Consider the following 21,303-nt stretch of genomic DNA (forward strand, 5'->3'; position numbering starts at 1 on the left):
ATTCCCCATCTCCCTTTCTCTCCCCGGTACATTGTTTGTGTCCTTGCATTTCATTCTGACTGGGGAAGATTGCTCTCAGGGCCAGTGAGCAAACAGTCCAGAAAAGAGCCAGCTATCTCCTGCCGTTCCCAGGAGAACTAGCATTTTTATTTCAGCTCCAAGCTGTCAAAGGATTGGAGAGTTTATGTCAGGATCCTGAATTAATTGCTTTAAGCCTTGGGGCCGACGCCGGCGTTTTTATCACCAAATGTTCGGTAAAATGTTTCCTAGCAAATTATGCACAGCCCCCCCCCCCTCCCCCCCCCCCCCCCCCCGCCCGCTCGCCCGCCACCCCCTCCACCTCAGTCGCCAAACATTTGGTATTGGATACATACAGGATGAGTTTCTGCGACACAAATGATGTGTTTTAGTTGTTGTGACAGCACAATGGTGTGAATAGTGATGGGCTATAGCACGGCTGTCAAGGATTTGGTGGAATGAAGGCAAACAGCAAACTTTTGTGTGTGTGATTTTTCTCTCTCTCTCTCTCTCTCTCTCTCTCTCTCTCTCTCTCTCTCTCTCTCTCGCTCTCTCTCGCTCTCTCTCTCTCTCTATGACGGTGGGTACACGAGCCAAGCTTGGCAATAAAATGAGTAAGCTTACAGATGCCTCAATAAACCATAGCTGTTCAGACATTTGGTGGACCGAGCTTTAAAGGCTCCAAACTGTCCTCTGAACTGCCAAACTGATTTCAGAACCGTCTGTCATCCTCCTATCCATCCCGTGCTACTGCTTACTTAATAACTTATACACAGTGTATCATACATTTGGATCTGCAAAACTCCTATATATATATATATATATATATATATGCCGGCAAACCATATATACCACCTGACTCCATACAGCAGCTGCTTCATCATCTTAAATATCCAGTTTTAAGACGTTTAGTTTAAATTTCCTTGAAGAGCATTGATATCTGTATGCTTAATAGCGAACATCACGCAGTTGATACAGTTGAAAACTTATTGGCTCTTAACACACTTTCTGATCCAGCGCATCAATCCCAAATATCCCATTTATCCTGTGCAGAGTTTTTGTTTGTTTTTAGTTTGTTTGTTTTTTTCTAAAAAAGAAACTGCTGCAGTTTTTTTATGTTGCCATATCTGGATGTTATGTTTTCATTCTCTACATGAAAGGGCCAAAAACAACACGGGAGGGGGGGGGGGGCGGTCCAACAGCTCCAGTCTTCAGAGCCACACACCAATAACTGAACCTGGAGTCACCATCTGGACTTTTCTTCACACAAATGTGTCACGCACCATCATATTTGCATCTAAAAAGCATTAGCAATAGTTCACCATGCCGCATGATGCTGTGCTATTTGTATAAATAAGCCCTTTGACAAACTACCTTTTCATTCACCCATTGCAGAGTACAACTATTCTGGGATGTGGCTGTCTCTCTAAATAATGATGGGAGTTGTTCTCAAAAACAATGCAACTACTTTTCACATGAAGGGTTTGCATATGAATGGAGGTCCATGTGAGATTTGCATAAATACATAAACACAACGGTCTGTGACACTATGACCTCAAACGGTGTATGCGCCCACAACCGATTTAACTGTATCCAAGGCCGTCACTAAATGAATCATGACATTTTGGAGATGCCCCTTTCACCCAACATTATCTTTCCGTTGGCCACTTCAAGATATCAAGGGTATCCCAGCTCTGTCCAATAAATCTGCCAGTTGACTCCTTAATCTGAAAGGATATTAAGTGACAAACGCTGCGATGTTTCTGTCAACGTCAAGCAGGCGAGGGTTAAATAGTGTGTATCAGGGGACTACTCTGCAGTGGGGGAAACATACAGGCCTCATCCTTCACCATAATCTGCTCAACAGCCCTATAGACACCTCCCAGCTTTCCTCAATCCTTCAGCCGAGCATCCGCCTTTCCATTATAAATAACGCAGCCATTTATATGGGATTAAATTGGGGATTAATTTAATTCAAGTCAGGGTATGGGAATTCATTAGCGGGCTGACAGTGGCGCTATACATGGGGGGGAATTTAATTTGAAACCCCAGAGGGAAGCACTATGGGGGTGCTGGAGCCGTGTTGAAATGGAGGTCTTAAAGACAAGGGGGGATATTGTTCCACGCTTTACATTTGGACACTTGTAAGGTGGCGCTTTATCGCTGTTGATGGGTTGTTATCGAATTGAGAGCAGCAATGCTATTAGGTGAGAGCGTCCTGAAATAGACAAACCATGCTGGAAGGAGAGCGTTGATCTGAGGGGGGAGAGGGATCAGATCTGGCCTTGTTGAATCAAGAATAGTTCTTGACACTCGCATGACCGCTAAGAAGTAAATACCGGTTTTTCACACAGATTTGGCTCCCACTCATACCGTATTATAATCAGCACATTATTTGAATGTCAGTGATTCTCATGAATGTTGAAATGGCATATCTATCGCCGCCATTCCCGACAAGCTGTGCGGTGTAAAGCAAAGGCATTAAATTCAACTCAGACGCAGATTACAGAATTCACCCCTGCAGAACACCATCCTGGCATTCTCTAAATTGGACAAGTCCCATTGTACGATAGCCTATCACAGTGCACATGTCCGCATAGGAGAACATATGCAGGACAAAATATTCCGTAGTTTGTTATTCCGCGGACGACACTGGGGGCACACGGGCTTGTTTGCCTTTGCTGGGAGAGGAGATTGGATTGGGGGTTTAAATGAATCGCTGGCGCACCACGTTTATAGGTTTCATTAACTTTTAATGAGTTGGGTGTCCTTCGCCGTGATTGGCTGGCAAAGCTCTGCCTTCACTTCCTGGAACTGGAGCTGAGGGGGAAGTGAGGAGATATTGCAGCATGTTGGCTTCCATGTCATGGCCATGTGCTGCTGAATGTGCCACACTGTGTGGAAATGGGTCAGAAGAGGGAATAAAATGTGGTACTATTCCAAAGCAGAAGCCCCAGATATCCATCAGCACTGGCAACGGCTGAATCTAAAAACCTGGAGGTATCAAGTCTCGAGGGGAATAAAGAAACCTTGGCAGATCAATCACGGCCAAGCAGGCATCCCTTTAACACAGCTGACTGACATATCGCTTTATGGTCGCTTTGCCAACAAGGTTTGATCTCAAAGACAGGCATGAGACCTGCTGGGAAATGCCTGCGGAATTACCAAAGAGCAGCTAGAAGCACTAGTGCATGCGTGCGTGCACACAAATGTTTCCAGCAGTCAACTCAAGCAATACCTCATATTTTGAGCATCCTTAATCTCCATTCCAATATAGTATCTTTCTGCCTGGTTGGCCACACATCTATTATCTTGCATGGAGGGCTGTTTCTGTACGCTTTATGTTTCTCCTTGAGAAGCTAATCCCCTCCTCCAGTGTGCGGCTGAGCCTCACTTCAGCACTCCCCAAGAAACAAAGGCCTTGCCTGTCATCTCCATATTATCTCCATCACATTGACACAACGTGGAAAGTTCTTCCCTCAGACATGTACATTATCTCTATCACCTTTGATTGGGGGTTGTTCCCTTTGCGGATGGTTTTGGTAAGGTGGCGACAGACTTCTTCTCCATTTGCGTGGAGACGGAGCTGTGTTGCAATACTTTACAAGGATAAACACTGACCATCCATCCACTTCCAGGCATATAAAAGCAGCAGGGTAGTGAGAGGCACCCCGTCCTGGCCTGAATGGATCGCCTTTAGGTCACTGCACGTCCCACCAGCTGCTGCCTCACAGTACTCAATGGGCATTGTTGGTGGACCTCTCTCTCTCTCTCTTCCTCTCTCTCTCTCTCTCTCAGGACATGAAGGAGTCCTACGCTGGAATGTCACATAGTCGTGTCAGAAGAGTGCGGACACATCACAGTCAGCGGCCGCATTCTCACCCTGTCCATCCTGCCATCTCTCTGAAACACAGACACACACACACACGCACACACACACACAGACACACACCTCTTCTTTCCATCATGACAGAACCCCAGTCTGACCTCCATGCATGCAGATTTACAAAATAACAGCCACCTATTTCACTTATTGTTGACTGTGAAACTTTCCAACATTTTCAGATGAAAGCGTCACCTTCATTAATGATAATAAGGGAACGGTACACATTAAAAATCCACTAATTGTTTATGAAACAAGGCCCAAGCAGAAAACTCACTACAAAATAATTGTGTGAAGAAAAATGATTGAAAAGGTATGTTTGGCTTTGGTACAAATCTGTAATACATTGTCATCCTCTAGAAGGATATTTCAGAAGAAGAACAAACTTCTCCTTAACATCGAATAAATGGTTGTTTATACACTTTTGTTGCAGATTGTGTTAAACATCCTCACTGAACAACAAATATTAACCAACCATTTAGATATGAACTATGTGATAAGAAAACCGTGCATGATATGCTAGAATTTAAACTTTAATTCAAAAACATAACTTTCTTTTTTTTATTATTGGATGTAAATGCCATTTCAGTCAAACTGTTCATTTCAAGCTTATTCCAGGGGCCTAGTTTAATTTATTCAGTGATAAGGCTACTTTGTTTTGACATTTATAACTATCTCAATTTCTTCTTAAAAGTAGAATATCACTAAACTAAAGAGCTAAACCTAAGCCCAAATACTCAATAAAAGTGAAAGGAATATATACATTCCATTGGTATATACTTCTCCATGTGCATTTTGAGTTTAGTTTATTGGAGGCCTTTTTAAAATAATGTGTTCTCTATAAATATTTAAAGAATATCATTACCATGTAAGCATAAATGTATGAAAATGTATTTATCGTATAGCCCTCATTACCAACTGTATTTTTTCTTGTAGGCCTATAATATGACAATAGTCTTAAGAATGCATTTTGCTGTTAGAGATTAACAAAGCAGCTCAAGTCAGAGTGTAAATCCAGTTATTTTTCAAAATGTGTGAACTTCATTTTCACGTTTGGAACCTAAATTTCTACTAAGCCAATTATCAATACAGAAAGAATAAGAGTCAATAAAAGCAGCGGGATAATAAAAAAAAAAGCACTACTACAGTTAGAGGCCTAAATAAATGTTTATTATTCTCAGATCAACAGACAATTTTACCCTAAATATTTTCATCCATGACGTCCGTATAAATATGACAATAACTGTCTCTCGTATTGTTTGTCGTTTTTTCAAACACTTTTCGAAATGAAAATAAATAAATCTAATAGCCTAATAATGAACACATGTATTACTCGGCAGAGGATAATTGCGGAGAAAATTGGAGACACATACGGTCAGTGGACGGACGGGACGACGGGGCGTCACACCGGGACGGGCCGCCTGCTGAGAAACCATGGGTGGCTTTGAGTTTTGACTTTGTGGGCTCTTTAATATACTGAGGGACGGCAGTTTGCCTTGCTAAGATATGGGATTAGGAGTATTTCTGGTGAAAGAGGAGTTAAGTCGGGCTAGTGTGGACGGTCCCTCCCCTGCAAAGGGCTGAGACAGAATTACAGCTTGTTGGACCGGTGTCCCGCCGTCGCCATGGAGACAGATCTACTTGGGTGTTCCAGTGCGCGAGCTGCAGCGTATATAGAGCCTATAGGTGCGGCAGGCGCCCTGCTGTAGCCCAGCCTGTAGCCTGTAACACCGCCTTACTCCACCAAATAACTCCACACATGATTCATTCACAGATGCATGACCTGATGAGCCGAGCTGTTTACTAACGATTGGAGAGTTTTTGATGCGATTAGAAGATTGATTACCGAGCTGTCCTGCACAGATCTGACTGTTCCAGATGATTTTCACCTCGTATTTCTTACATGTACAATGTCCTCTCTGTTATGTATGAAACTGCTCTCAGGAATGATAGAGCCTTCACCCTGCTATATTCAGTTGACGCCCATGGGTGGATGCGCACATGGCTTATAGGCTACTGAGTCATTCAATGAAAATAGAGGCCCAAACTCGTCTAAGCATTAAAAAGCATCGCTGTAGGGGAAATGTCTCACTTTGGAGGTCTGGCACAATTACACGCTATTTAAAGACGTGAAAGGAACATAGTTGTAAAACGCCTATTGTTATACAGTTACATAAAACATTAAAATGAAAAAAAAAGTAAAAGGCAGAGCAGACGTGTTTTAGTGTGCAGGCCTATTATTCCATTTTTCCCATGTTCTATTTGAACAAAACATTATCATACGAAGGTTTTGATCCATTTATCTATATCTGCATATTCCCCGCCAATAACCTTCAGCCCGAGTCAGACTGCCATCAAGAGATGCGTCTGAACGCTTTGTTTCTTCGTGAGAATGTCCAGGCCTTAATCAAGAAATATGCAAATATGCGACCACAAGAAATGCAGAGAAATCAGGTTAGCGGAGTAAAAAAAAAAAGGCTCAACAGGCCGGACCGTCCTTTAATCAGTTGCTATAACAACAGATGTGCTCGTCTGCGATGGTGCGGCTATCGGAGCTGCAGAGGTGTCGTACCTGATGGAAAGCCTGAACAAAGTTAGGAGATGGGCAAGGTGCAGTGATGTGGCCTCGGCCATGTACAGATTGAGGTTGGTTACCTTTGAACCGGCAAAGCTCCAGAAGGCCATTCCCATCTCAGTGTGCGCCAGAGGGGGCTTGACTGGGGTTATCCCGCCTTCAAAGGATTGGAGGAGAGCCGTGTCCGGATACAATTGTTTAATATTGGCTAATGGACATTTTGGAGGGCTCTCCATCTACTTGAGGTTTCTACTTGACAATATATCCAAATACGGCCTCTTGGATATTCTTTTGCACAGGCATCTTTGTAGAAATATCATGGAACCCTTATTTCATTATTATTAATAATAATGATATTATTATTATTATGATTGTTATTATTATTATTAATAATAATAATAATAAAATAGATTTTATTATAAAAACATTTTATTATTATTATTATTATTATCGTTATTATTATTATTATTATTGTTATCATTATTATTATTATTATTACTAATAAAATGTATTTTATTATTAAAAAAAATTCATTATTATTATCATTATTATTATTATGTATTTTGTTAAATAAATAATTGATCTATAACTATTAACATTTAAGGATTATCAATGAGCATTCTATTGGAGCTACTTTTGAAATCTAAAATACGCTACAATGAGTATCGATTTCTAAACAGGGAAATATATATATTACCTTAATTAAAAAAAAAAAACGCTTGCCATCACAATCACGAGCAGTTTTACATATATTTGATAGTTAGTGATAACAAAAAATTGAAATATAGGCTATACCCTGAAAAACATCGGAATCGATTTGTATACTGGTATAATATAAAAGCAGTAGCGGGGCCAGTGCTGCAGCTGAACTCGCTTTCATGACATCAGTGCACTAACAACGATATCGGTCAGCCGCACACTGCAAAAAAATGCCCAACTCAAAAAGTCATAAATCCATAAAGTCTCATATTTCCCTAAGACCCGCAGTTCCCACCTGTTTCCGGTGTCATATCAACACATGATTCGATCAAGATGACCGTGTTTAAAACAAAACCAGCAGCACCGAAAACAAGTGGAATTATCTCATCCTTTTCTTTCGCTTTTTAAGTCACATTTTAAATCAGCGATGGGAATAAATCACCTGTTAGTGGACAGGTTTAGTTTCGCAGTGCTGCGGGATCTCTCTCCATCACACAACTCAAAGGCACAGCAACTTGAATCAGCCTCCACCACACAACCTGCAGATCCCCTCAGCTTTGCACCACCCTGTCGTGAAATCCAATACGTCTCCTTTCTCATGAATTTAGGATATCAGCCTCTGCCACCACCACCACCACCACCACCACCCCCACCACCCCACCCCCCCTCCTCATGCATGTCCGGGAACGGCCACCAAACCACCTCTCCCTTTAAGTAAGAACATCTAGTTGTTGTTGTTTTTTTAAGAGAACATTATAGAGAATAAAAAAGAGTCATACCTGTGCAAAATAGCCGGTGCTTGTGGTTGGCAAGCCACACAGGAGCCCATTGTAGAAGCTTCGCCTTCTGCCTTCTGCAAAGGGCTCCAGACATCACGGCATTTATTTGAGCTCAAACTCTGTCACTGTTGACTTTAGCACAAAGCAAAGATTTCACTGCCCCGCTAGTTAAAAAAAAATGATTATTTTACAGAGATATCGATCAGTGTGCTATAAAAAAAATCAGCTTAGCATTATATGTCTAAAATGAATAGAACGAAATTTAATGTCTGTGTAAATTGACAGAGCTGCGGCGTCCTATTCAAAGTTTACACTTGTGCAATTTGGCTTGTGTGTGTACTCTTCCTATATGTGGGCATAGCCTCCACTCTATTGTTTACTGGCTTTGTTTATTCGCAGATCACGCTGTTTAAAGTGCGATCTGTAAAGAGGGTCTGGAGAATAAACGCACACTTTCAGGCCCTACGTGTTCAGAAGGCGAAGGGGTGTCATTTGGTTATAAGGGGAGCAGAAATCCTCGCTATTACTCCCCCGGCCTTGGATTTGAGCTCAGCAGGGAAGAGCGTGCAGTAGGGTGGGGGGGTCGATTCATTTGGACTACAACTGGCCTATCTTATCTAACAAGAGGGGAGGGTCCGGCTACTTTAAAAGTAGGGGGTGGACAATGGACCCCCAGATTGTGGGGAGAGAAGTTAGAGCATCACATTCAGGCGGCTCTGTTCCCAAATCAGCCCTCTTTACCCGCAACTATTCTCCTGCTCCACGGGGAGGCTGTTTTATGTGACAATGACACTTAATCTTATTCACTGATCTAAACTTTGCTGTCTGTGTGTGTGTGTGTGTGTGTGTGTGTGTGTGTGTGTGTGTGTGTGTGTGTGTGTGTGTGTGTGTGTGTGTGTGTGTGTGTGTGTGTGTGTGTGTGTGTGTGTAATGGGGATCCACCTGGGTGACTGGCAGGCAGGCAGGCATGGTGTTTGAGTGACAGTGCTAGATGGGTTTGGATCATAATGCGTCTCACTGCATGTGTGGGAATTTAAATGGTTGCCATGTATGTCATTATTTGAGGAACTCTTCCCACACACTTACTTCTTCCTCCAATCCTTCTTTGTAGGAGCTGGATTTTTAGGGAGATGGAATTGAACCATGTGGGCGATTCGTTGGTTTGGTTTAAATGTCTGCAGAAAACACATGTTTTCATTTGAAGTCTATTTGGATTCGAATTTGTGTTTTTACTTCCTGCCTTCTTCTGTCTAAAGTGTTTCTATTTCGGGGTTTGTTCTTTGTGACTTCGGTGCCAACATATTACAAAGTGGCTGATGCGTGGGATAAACGTCTTTCCTCATAAATATCTCACTTTGTGTTTGCGATTAATAACCTTATGTCTGTTTTGTTTACATTTTCTTAATGACAGATTGAGAGCATTGTTCTCGTTGTTGTCCAGCAAAGCTATTAATCCCTGCTGAAAAGATGCGCCTTATTATAAAAGCACATGGATAAGAATGTTTTTATATAAAAAATAAAGTTGTGAAAGTCATTGTAAGCCCTTTTATGGAACGTGTTCATGCTGTTATGCATGTCATAAATAGCTAACTCTGAAGAAGAGAAAAATAAATACGGTTCTTTAATTATAGTTTCTTCTTTACAGATTTTATTTTTTCACATTGAATGTGTATTTAATGTAAACTATTCATAATGTTTATTTTTATTTCATGTGAAAATGTGCCTATAGTTTTTTATAATCTGTATTTATATTAATTTCACCTAAATCCACCCTCAATAGGAACACAATTGCTGTAATCGTTTCATATAATGGTGGAGACGTGTTTTGCCTCCTCTAGACTATTATTTTATATATCGTTTAATAATAATAACAATAATACCTTAATAATAATGTAAAAATAATAACACCATCATTTTCAGAAAACAAAACCAATAACACTTTAATATAGATTCTGTTCTTGTCACTACAAGAATACACATATACAAGCCATAAATAGGAATTACACAAATGATTGAAGAAATCCTGCGAGGCATTTAAATTCATATAGGAATCCAGTTGCAGATGCAGATGGCGGCTATTTTACAGCAAGTTGTTATTGTTTTGTCTTTGGGGTCCATTCCTGAAGCCGACTTCTGAACAGATCTCGTCACATTATCATTACTTTTAATTATTATTATCAACAAAATAATTAGGCTACGAACAAACTCGACAACTAAAACGGTGGGAAACGTCAAAAATATTTGAAATACGTATTGTACACAAACTCTATATTTTTTTTTACAAATGTACAAATTGAAAGGGGGAGAAAGTCCACATCGCATTGAGGGCTAAAGAGTTTATGAAGAGTTCATGATTGGCCTGGAATAGACGCCTTGGTAGTAAGTCGTGTCAGCCATGGATGAAGAATCCAGACCGGCTTTCCCCGCCATGGAGCCCATGGAAAGAGCCCCGGCCATGGGGGAGCCATAGCCGGAGTAATGCATCACCTGCTCGTAAGTCTTTAGGTCCATTTTGTGGTGCTGCTGCTCCGAGGACATGAGGTTATTTATGGAGAAGGGGTGGTTGAAGGAGTAGTGGTGCTCCGGCTTCAGGTGCGCTTCGTGCGCAAGGACCGAGTGATGCTGAGACATGAGGTGCTGCCCCTGCGACACCGGGGAGGCGGCGGCGTGCTCCGGGCTCAGGGCCTGACTCGTCTTCATGTCCGACAGGGACCTTTTGTGGTCGCTGGAGGAGGAGTTGGAGTGCGGGGACTCGTTGCCGTTGCAGCTCTCCGAGCTGCTGTTGGAGGAGCCGCCGTCTCCCCCTTTGCGGCTGCCGTCCTTCGGGTTCATCTTCTTATCGCACTTGAAGCGCTTCTGCCTCCTCAGGTAGCAGCCGTTCTCGAACATGTTCCCGGAGTCCGGGTGGAGAGTCCAAAAGGAGCCTTTCCCGGGTTTATCCGGCGACCTGGGCACTTTGAGGAAACAGTCATTGAACGACAAAGAGTGGCGAATGGAGTTCTGCCAGCGCTGCTGGTTCTGTCGGTAAAAAGGGAAGAGGTCCATTATCCACTGGTAGATCTCGGCCAGTGTCAGCATCTTGCTGGGAGACTGCTGGATGGCCATGGTGATGAGGGAAATGTAGGAATACGGCGGCTTGGCGTGCGTGTAGCTCCTGCGGTAGGTCTTAGGGTCTCTGGACCTGTTGATGCTGGACTGTCCGTATATGGGGCTCATTGCGTTCATGTTGGTGTAGGATGTCAGGGCGTTCATGGACGTGGGCTGCGCGGTCATGGGACTCATGCTGGGGCTCAGGGCTGCGCTCATGGCCGTCATGCCCGCGCCCATGCCGTTCATGGCTCCGGCGCCCGGCGACATGCCGGTCATGGAGGGACTCATGCCCGTGTTGACGTAGGACATGTTCATGGAGTTGGCCGTCATGTTGGCAGTGGTGCCCATGCCGGACATGCTCATGTAGGTATTCATAGAGTTCATTCCCAGGCCCGTGTTCATGTTGCCAACCGAAGTGTAACACTGTCAGTGAGGGAAAGAGGCAATCATCAGTTTCATCTGGCACACAGTGGCAATTACTTTACACAGAGGTTGTTGTTTTTTTATTCAAGCTTTATACACTGATAGCATTTATTCAAAATATAAATACGTTATTTGAGACGCGCACTGGCGCGCATATGCGTTCGCTTCCGCATCAAATCGTTTTGAAATTTAAAAAAAAATACACAGCTGTATGTGTTCAACCACTGGTATCAAGTGATATTTAGTGAAATAATCCGCTAAAAATGCACGCTGTCGTTGACAATGTTGACACCTAACATGACTGCGCTCACACGAAATAGCGACTGCAACACAAATATTTGAATCAATCTCCGCAAAACCAAACAGCTCAGGTGTTTGTCGAGTGGAAACATGGCAAAAAAAAATAATACTCTGATTTAGTAAAGATATACGTATAGACTTTTGAAATTATAATCCGAGTGAAAAGTTTCTCCCCCACCTACATGTCAGGCAACTTTGTTAGGATAGTGCGCTGTGTGGAGATGGGGGAGGATTTGGAGGCGCCTCAAGTCAATATTTGATCACAAAGTTAATATTATCTCAGGGCTAATATTGAGTTGTATAAAATGGGATTGGCTTTAGACGGGAAAAAAATATATATTTAAGGTACCCACCTCGGGCTCTGCGTAGTAGGTGCTCCAGTCGGTGTGTTCGTGTCCTTCCATTTTAACTGCTCCAAGCATCATGGAGGACCTTCACAAAGCGTCTCCCAGCAGGGGAAAAGCCCAAAGCCTCTCTAATAGCAGGTTGACTGGGGACCACTGGATGTATTTGGGTCGTCGGTGGGGTCCCTTCGTCAAGGACTGGCGTTGATGTGTGTCTTATGGAGCCAGCCGTGAAATGCGTCTGTCAGTGACTGGAGTTCAAATGACGCTCCGTGCTGCCTGTTAACGCTGTGATATAGCTCTGAGCGCTAGGCAAGCCTCCAATCCCTACTTCTACGCCTTGGGCCCTATTTGAATAATCTCCTCGCACCTAGGCGTGAGACTCCTCAAGCTCCCTCCCCACCCCCTCCACCCCAATTGTACACCTGCGCTGACTGAAAAGAACAGTTTCTTATGAAAAGCTTCATTATAAACTATTGTATTTTGGCTGAGGCCAAAGAAGAAGAAAAAAAGAGAGCTGTAAAAGGAATGTCTGGCGCTCTTCTTTGGTGTGCTTTTCATGCTTTTCATGACGCACATCCTCCAAAAGGGTTTATTCCACTTCAACTGAGCTGAAATCATAAAGCGTTTTTATTGCGTTGCGTTCAAGGAATCTATAGCCTGAAACCTATAGCTGTTGATTAATTTCCACTATAAACAAAAAAAAACATGAAAACGTTAAGAAATTAGATACAGGTTGATTTATCAGTACGCTTACAAGAATACACTTTACAACCTTTTATTCATGATATCACACATTGTCAGGGTCGTGTTGCTGCTTTATTCCAGGCACAGCTGTTTGTGTAGAGTAACACCATTCTGTTATGTGACGTGCACCAGCCTTTACCTGCAGAGATTAATTATATTATGCTTAGTATGGGGCCTTAATATATACCTGAATGTGCCTGAGTACTAGAGTGTATACACTCAAATTACTCCTTTTGTGAAAATGAAAGCCATTTCTTCACGTTGCCTCCAGCTGTTCAACAATCATGTCCTGATACAAATCAGTTGGTCTCTGCATCTTTGTAACTAATAAAGTGGTGTTGTTGTTGTTTTCCAAAGATTTTACCGATATTTGCAAAAATGAGAGATTTGATTCTGCTTTACTAACCTGGATGACTGAATTACTGTTTCCAAATGTTTTAATTAGTGTTGAATATGCCAGGCATAGCTTCAGAGCGCCCTCTCTCGGTTATTGCCTCCAACTGGCTTTTTCTTTTTGTTAGTGGCACATAAAGCAGCCTCGTTTTTTTATGTCGGTGAAACGTTTTAGAATCAATAGAATTTGCGTTGACTTTCTTTACATTTTTGGCACAAAATATATTCAAAATAATTCAAGCCACAATAAACAGGTTGGTAGTGGAAGCTGTCAACCCCCCCCCCCCCCCCAAGTCGTTCACCCTCCTTTTATTTGCTGGACTGTTTTTTGTATTCGGATTTGTACCAGAGTATACATCACATAAGGGTAGATTGTTTTTTTTGTTCATATTAGCTATTGTGGCACCCTTCCCATAATAGAAGTCCATCTAATGTTTCTTTACCGCCGCACGGACTAGAGCCGGGCTGTTGAGGCCCTTTGCTGTACAGTATTTACAGACACAAACATCGAGGTGAGGCTGCAGTCCGGTGCCAGCCACGTGTCAGTAGTGGTACATCTATTTGACTGCATATTTACGCAAGAGCATAACTATCAGTATAAGACCCATTAGTAAAGGCGAGTAAACCTGTCGTGTTGACGAGGGACTAACAGAGTCTGCTTAACTTGGAAATGAGATCATGAGAAAAAGCTCTGTGTGTTTGAGGATTGGGGATTTCACCGGAGAGAGCTAGAGATCTGCGCGCTCTCTGCTCGACTCAGTGAACACACGTTTGTGAGGCTATTATTTTCTTTAATAATTAAAACAAATTCTGAAATAGTTTCATAATGATAAAAATCAGTTTAAAGAAATAACCATTATTATATATAATGTATGTAACTACCGGCGCAGATATTTCGAGCTGTGGAGAAATATGTGATGTAACCGGATTGAGCCAGTAGGTCTTCATATAAAATAGACGTATGTAAACACACGTTTATGAATAATGGATACAAGTTCATATTTCAAAAATATAAAACACTGAAATAAAAAAACAAGTTTGACTATTTCTGTTGCACAAAAATAAGCCTAAACTGTCCACACCTGCGTGCTTGTTAAGATACAAAATACACTAGCTGGTGTGTTACACAAGTGTGGTGTTTTTTAGAGAGAAAAATTAATTAATTGCGCTTTCTATGCAAGTGGGTAAAAAACAAAACTCCTCTGGTGGATATTTCCTAAAACCAGCCGTGCCTGTTCCTTGAACACGCTTCATGTAGTTCTTCCAAAATTATTTTAACTGAGACCAAAGCAGCATTTCAAACTGGTCCTTGACCTGCTTGACACTGTGTTCCTGAATGAGACATGTTGCTAATTCCATAGTTAATCATTAACCTGAGTCCTCTCATATGGGTGAAGGTCACATTTTGGATTTGGTCAAAAACAAAAAAAAAATCAACTGCTGCTGCCCTCTCATCCTGTTTCTTATTTATCGTCTGATGTAATGGGTATGCTAATACACTGTGTCCCTATTTCACAGGTGCAAAAGGGGAAGTCACTCCAGGACAATTATTGTCCTGATTACTTTTTCAAACAGGGTAGGAGAACGTTGGGCAACCTGTAACATCTCTGCCGGACTATAAAGAGGAACATCACTCAGAATCAGTTTGACAATAGCTCGAAACATAAATGAAAGAAATTCAAATCTAATAATTGTATCAGAAGTGTAGACCATCATAAGTTGATAGAACAGATTTATTTATTTTCTTCATCTGTGATTGCAATCACAACATGCCAATACATTGTGCAAATTAAGCACCACCAAAACAACAAACAGCACCAAATGTTCCCGCAACAGTGGTGGTGGAAGTCACTGAGCCTTCATGGTTGGATGTCAAATAATGAAAGAAATATCACAAATCCCACTTCATTGCATCATGCCCACATTTAATAAATACACCTACTGTATTTATTTAACGATGAAATATTGAGGGTTCATTTCTCAGCAACATCATTTTAGGAAACATTTCAGGGTTTGATGAAAAAACTGAAATTCCAAAACAATCCTTTTTTTAATCCTTTTACATTTAGAAGCCAGAAGATTGCTTTGGCGTGATGCACGGTTTATTATGATCATGTTATGTGGAACCCTTTCCATTATGTCCGCGGAAAATTAGCTCCAGGCTGGTAATAAGGTGCAGATTTTGTAAAGTTCTGATCAATTCTAAAAATGAATTAATATCTGTTCTTTCCCTTTTTTTTATTTATTAACCTCAAATTTGAATTGGCCACCTGCAATCCAACGTGTAAGCTTGAAAAACAGTTTTTTTCAGCACATTAATTCGAGTAATCCTTAATGTTGCTGCTGCATATATTGTTGATCATTCTGTTCCCAGCTCCCGCCTTCACAACTCTGAGCATACACTGGAAATGAGAATTGCACTTTGCTTTCTCTCACAAGAGACGAGTGAACAAAAAACCTGAAGTAGCACGCTGCGTTCTTGTAAAGTTGACATCTTCCGACCGAGAATACATGTCCAGTCCCCGGACCACTGCTGTGCCCAACATGTGTCCTCTCTCAAGGCGAGTTTTGCCACTCGGTTGATCAATTAGCCTCCATGATGATCAGTGTTACATTTCACACATCTGGGCGTCATTCCTTTCCTGGTTATGACAAGGGCAAACACTAAATGATGAAAGTTTAATGAGTCAGTTAAAGAAGTGAAAGCACAATGAGCAAGGCCCTAACGTGACACCATTGAGCCTAGTTTTGTGCTACAGATGCTGTTGGTTTTTTGGGGGATGCTCCCTGGTCTGTGAGAGGAAGGCGGAACTCTTGGAACATTCCTTCAAACACCCAGGAGTTGTTGGCAGGAATGTGTTAACTTTAAGTTTCAACTTTCAAAGTGAGGATTTTTTTTTTTTTTTTTTGTTCAACTTAAATTGAAAGATTCCCTTAAGAATGTCTTTGTTTTTTGTGTGTGTGCCTTTTGTATCCGTCTGAGTGCACCAAGTCACACAAAACAGCACAGGGCAAAGGGTTAAGCATGTGATTCATCAAAATAAAATTAATAACGGGAGAGTGTTCCTCTTAGGAAGTGCTGGAGAAAAAAAAAAAAAAATGTTTGCTGCCAACTTGCCTGTGGTGACAGTAAACATTCCAGAGCCGGGCTGGAGTTTGGACTTGCCATTATCTGCCACAGCTGTGACAACGCCTGTTGGCCGCAGGTTTGTGGCTGGCCACACTGTGTTTACCTGGAAATGAATCTGAAAAGCGGCTGGACTGGGAAGGCACACAACCCAGCTAAATAAAAACCCAGAGTGGTCATTGCGACGAGATGCCGGTGTGGGAGGGAGTCCAAAGTTATTGCACTGGCCCCAGTGGGTCAGGGAGCAAACACAGGCGTAAACGTTCTAAGGATATCCTCAAATACGCACCTTTTGATATTGAGAGGAATGTTGGCGAGGAATGCCATTCGATATGTTTTATGTTGACTGTATCCAGGGCATTGCAGATTCAATACTTTTCTCTCTTGTCATGTTAAAGGACCCTATGTTGACCGCTGCCCTTCATTTATCAAACAAGGTGACAGTTTATCTATTAGACCACAGGAGTAGAGTAGAATGGTGGGATCCCAAGAGATGCACGGATCAGATGACACCAAAGAATGCATGTGCTCCAAATCAGAGCGTTTAGGAGCTCACATTGTTGCAATACGGAGTTTAAAACAAAAGTGGGTACCGCTTTCTGATACGACACCCTTTATAAAGGGATTATGTAACTAATCACTTGATTAGTGACTACAAATTATTTGCTAATCCTTCATAGATCAGTTGTATGAGCATAAATAAGACTAGCTTTCAGCTTGCCAGTTTGTGAAAAACGCAATTCTAGAAAAGGTCTGTAGACAATATGGATCAAAATCTGCAAACTAGATGCCTTATTTAAACGTGATGAACCCATGAACATGTATTAATGAATTGCCAATATTGATCAATACAGTGTTACCAAATGGAAAGGATTAATACATGCCCAATGGGCTTTACCAACCTGGCAACCCCAAATGTGTTCTTTTTAATGGCTTGGAATGATCTATAATCCTCTATTAACCATTAATACACCATCTAGGTACAACTTATAAGCCTTATTAAAAAGTGGAGCTCAAATGTATGCATCATTGAAAACATTTCACGGTTAAACGGTTTAATTAATATCATGTATCTGATTTAAAACTACAGACTAAAAAAGCTGGTTGATTGAATGAATTAATGCAAAATGGATTATGTGATATATTTTATAAATTGTATACCCCCCCCCCCCCCCCCCCCCCCCCCCCCCCCGACATAGACGTGCTCAGATGCCCTGGTTTTCCTTGTAATGTCTGAACTTTCCAAGCAACGAGGACGGGATGTGTATTAGAGCCAAAAGATTTAATATCACCAAATCAGCACATTGTTATTCATTAGTGGACCAACTGCAGAGTCAATACACATTTAATCACAGACTGAAGGCAATTAAAACAGGAGGGGGGCCAGTAGTGCTATGTTAATTAAAGTGCCAGGCTCCCATGGGAAGCCCTGTGTCTAAATATCACTACAATCAAGCCTGTGCAATAATCCAGGATGAGCTATTGCCGTTCACACTCGGCCGCCGTGCTGTCAGATCCTCGTCAGCGTGGACAAGAGGGCAAACCTGGCCTGGTGATTAAAAAGTTGTGTATCAGTAATGGTCTTTCTAATCTTAATTGACTCAAGGTATAACCCATTAGCATCCTTTCCATGGTAGTTAAATGAATTGGTCGACCCTATCAATCCAGCTTTAAAGAGATATACCGTTGCAAAATAATAATCCAGATCTTCCTTTCTATCCCCACAACGCTCAGCGTCTGTAACTGTCTCTGACAGACCTCTTGAGAAAACACACACATTCACATCTCAGCTCTACATCTCAGAGAGAGGCTTTTGGTCCATTTCCTTTTTCCATCAGTCACTCGGTGAGTGAGGGTCATATCTGCTGCTGTGTTATCTGTATTCCGGGCTGATGGGGAAATTCAAGTTTGGGATTACCTCTGACTGCTGACCCGAACCCATCTCAGGCAGCCGGCCAGCCCTGCGCTTTCATTATCCTGCATGCTTCACAGCACCGTACGCCAAAACCCCTCACTCTCTTGAGCAGGAACTGGCATATCTAAGAAAAACAACCGTTGCCTGAATGTGCTGTGTGTTTCATATGCATGAGGGTAGAAATTAAAAGCTGATAGTGGAGAATATATATATATATATATATGTATCTGGTCTGCAATAGAGGAGAACCTGTATCGTCCCCTTTCTCCCATGCAGTTGTCTCCTTCCTGTATGGACCGAGGGCCCATCCATATGCAGATGGCTAATTTGTAGTGTTTACAGAGGAGCAAAGAGGGGGCCGACAGCTCATGAAGAGGGCTGAAAAGAGGCTGCCTACGTGTCACCCCAGGAGCCCGGTGGTAAAGCCTGTCCTACCAGAGCAACAACATAAGTGTTCAATCTGTGTTTGCTCACCCGCGGACACCGATGGCTGAGTCCTGGCCTGGGGCCCGTAAATTGTGCCTTTTTTACAGGCCCTGACAGCTAACAGGCTATTGGGAACAGGGGGCCCAATGACACAGCCACTCAACAGATTAGCACCTCATCAGCCTCCTGCAGCTTCGAACAAATACGGTCCCTGCCTCCTTTAAGACACAATAGGGCCGCCACCGCTAAACAGCCCCCTGCCAAGAGAGCCCCCACCCTCCACCCAGCCACAAAACTTCCTGGTCTGGTCTTTCTCTGGGCCACAGCTGCATCAAGGGGTCCTTCCCCAGTCCCCGAGGCCCACCCCAACCCCAATTGGCAAGATGTGTGTATTTCAGGTGAGCAAATATTGCCACTTGCCTGAGAGTTCAATGGCCAGCCCTTTCAGGAGGGGGGGGGGTGCGTATTGCGCTTGCCTGCTTTGCAACAGGGGTACATGTGGCCTCACACAGCAACCGGATCCATAGGATGGGTCAGGGGAATTCTCCAGGCACAGCTGGAGTCAGCAAATCAAACATACCTATATAGCTCATCTGCATTTTCCCAGACTAGGAAACCATTCCCAGCTTTCATTTCCTCTCTCTCCTCAGCTTTTACAACAACAGAGTGTCTTGATCTCCCTACCAGCCACCACACACATAGCTTTGGCCTTTCTTTTGCTGCAATAAACAGTCCAAAACTTTGACTTAAAGGCATAATTGCCTTCGCTATCTTTTTATCAGCGTACCCTGAAATCCCCTGCAAATGGACACACATAACTTCCACGATTCAGGCCATTAGGTAATAGGCAAACATGCAGGGGTATTGAAAGTTGATCTTGTCAACCACCTGCCATGTTTTTGCACACTTTTTGTCTCCTACACACACATGCTTAAGGTAAGAATGCCCTCTGCGGTTGCATTCATTTTTCTCCCGGGTCTTAATGTGGAAAGAACAGATAGGGAAAATACATTGCGTGTGAGATTGTTTTAGAGATTTGAGATAGGAGAGTGTTTCTTGGGACTTGTGCCCTTCATCGAGGACAAAGGCAGCAACAGTAAAACAGTCTGGCTACTGAGTGGGTTATAGTCAGATACAGGCAGAGGGTACTGGACTGGTAATATGGGAACAAAGCCTATAAGTCTACAAGCTGTAAATGTGTTTGTAACTTACTGTGCCGTGAGAAACATCTTAGCAATTATACAATTTGCTTCTGTATTTCGCTATTACTGACAATGTAATAGGATGCTGTGTTTACAGGATGACAGTTTTAAGTCATCAAACCAATCACTATATTTACCGGTCACGGCTGAGAGACAGCATTGTGAGGATTAAAGGCCGCCAGCTGAATGTCACACCAACGAGTTCCTCGCAGCTAAAGAGTACAGGCCAGCTTAGGTAAAGGCCACCGGCCCGCAGCTGCAGCCAGCTGTGTATTGGGTCGGAAGATGATGTGTCAGTGCCGAGGACCACCTTGATCCCCCCCCCCCCACCTCGGAAGTCAAACAGAAGTGTGGATAGCCGTGTCCTGGGAGGCCTTCTCTGCCATCACAGTGAAATGGAACTGGCCCAAAAAGCAAACAAGATCTCCCGTCCCCCACCCCCGTCCCCCACCCCAAGCCCAGACCAACCTTGTCTAGGTGATGGGTTTTTCTGTTGTGCTGTTTGTTTGCTTGTTTGGTCTGGAGCCCATGGATACCCAGCATGGAGTGGAGAGGAGAAGCGGAGGAATGGAGGACATAGGGACAGGTGGAGAGGTGGTGGGGGGGCGAGGATGCATGACACACAGACCTCCCCTTGAGGTGACGAGAGACCTGCCGAGAAGCTAGCGGGCAAAGCTGCTCGACAAATACACACAGACCCCAGGATCAGGACAGCGAGGACATATAGCTGTCTCTGATCCTCAGACAGATGTTGTTTCTGACACGCATCGGACACCACTGTCTTGAGTCATGTAAAGATTGAAATAAAGTGGATTCCCATGGCTGAATGTGAGAAAAACTCCAGTGAAAAGCTAATTTCTAAATGTTATAGACAACAGTGCACATACATGACGCTATATATGTTAAAAAAAAAGAAAGAATCTTTATCCATCTTAACACACACACACACACTATTTCAGAGATTTGCCACAAAGACTGTGACTATCCTAATACAATTTCACTGGTTTCACCTACAGTGAGTGACACCCTCTGGCAGCAAAGAGAACTGCTTTTTTAGTGGAAACAGACAGTGAGACTACAGGCACTGACCCCATGGGACATTATGTATGCAGCAAACATGGGCCCCTATGTCACTTCTTTGTTTCCTTTCTGTTAATGTTCATTCGATCAACCATAAAGTTCATCTATTGCAGGGCCTGAATCATTTCCTTGTCATTATATTCACAATATTTTAAAGATCACGCAGACATATACAAAATACTCTTGTAAAAAAAATAAATGATATACTTTGTTGAAGTTCTACTACTAAGACTTCAACCTTCCACATCACAGTTGAATACTGGACCACGGTTGGCTGCCAAATTAGTTTTGATGTCACAAAT

General features: G+C 42.7%; 1 protein-coding gene across 1 annotated transcript; it reads right to left on the reverse strand.

Moving 5' to 3' along the window:
• Positions 1-9,873: 9,873 nt before the first annotated feature.
• On the reverse strand, positions 9,874-12,411 carry foxa2 (forkhead box A2). Its single transcript, XM_068721943.1, has 2 exons — positions 12,121-12,411; positions 9,874-11,467 (listed from the first exon to the last, which is right to left on the reverse strand). Exons 1-2 carry the CDS (start codon positions 12,190-12,192, stop codon positions 10,292-10,294), a joined length of 1,248 nt encoding a protein of 415 aa, XP_068578044.1. The 5' UTR covers positions 12,193-12,411; the 3' UTR covers positions 9,874-10,291.
• Positions 12,412-21,303: the final 8,892 nt, after the last annotated feature.

Source organism: Cebidichthys violaceus, unplaced genomic scaffold (assembly GCF_023349555.1).
Source record: "Cebidichthys violaceus isolate CVI_PGR_0920_01 unplaced genomic scaffold, fCebVio1.0.p SCAF_28, whole genome shotgun sequence".
In the NCBI taxonomy this organism is placed as follows: Eukaryota; Metazoa; Chordata; class Actinopteri; order Perciformes; family Stichaeidae; genus Cebidichthys; species Cebidichthys violaceus.

Bases quoted from the DNA above. Each gene is read 5' to 3' on its own strand.
- foxa2 (XM_068721943.1), bottom strand. From the start codon at position 12,192: ATGATGCTTGGAGCAGTTAAAATGGAAGGACACGAACACACCGACTGG. The intron at 11,468-12,120 runs GTGGGTACCTTA...CCTCACTGACAG, and splicing joins CCTACTACGCAGAGCCCGAG to TGTTACACTTCGGTTGGCAA.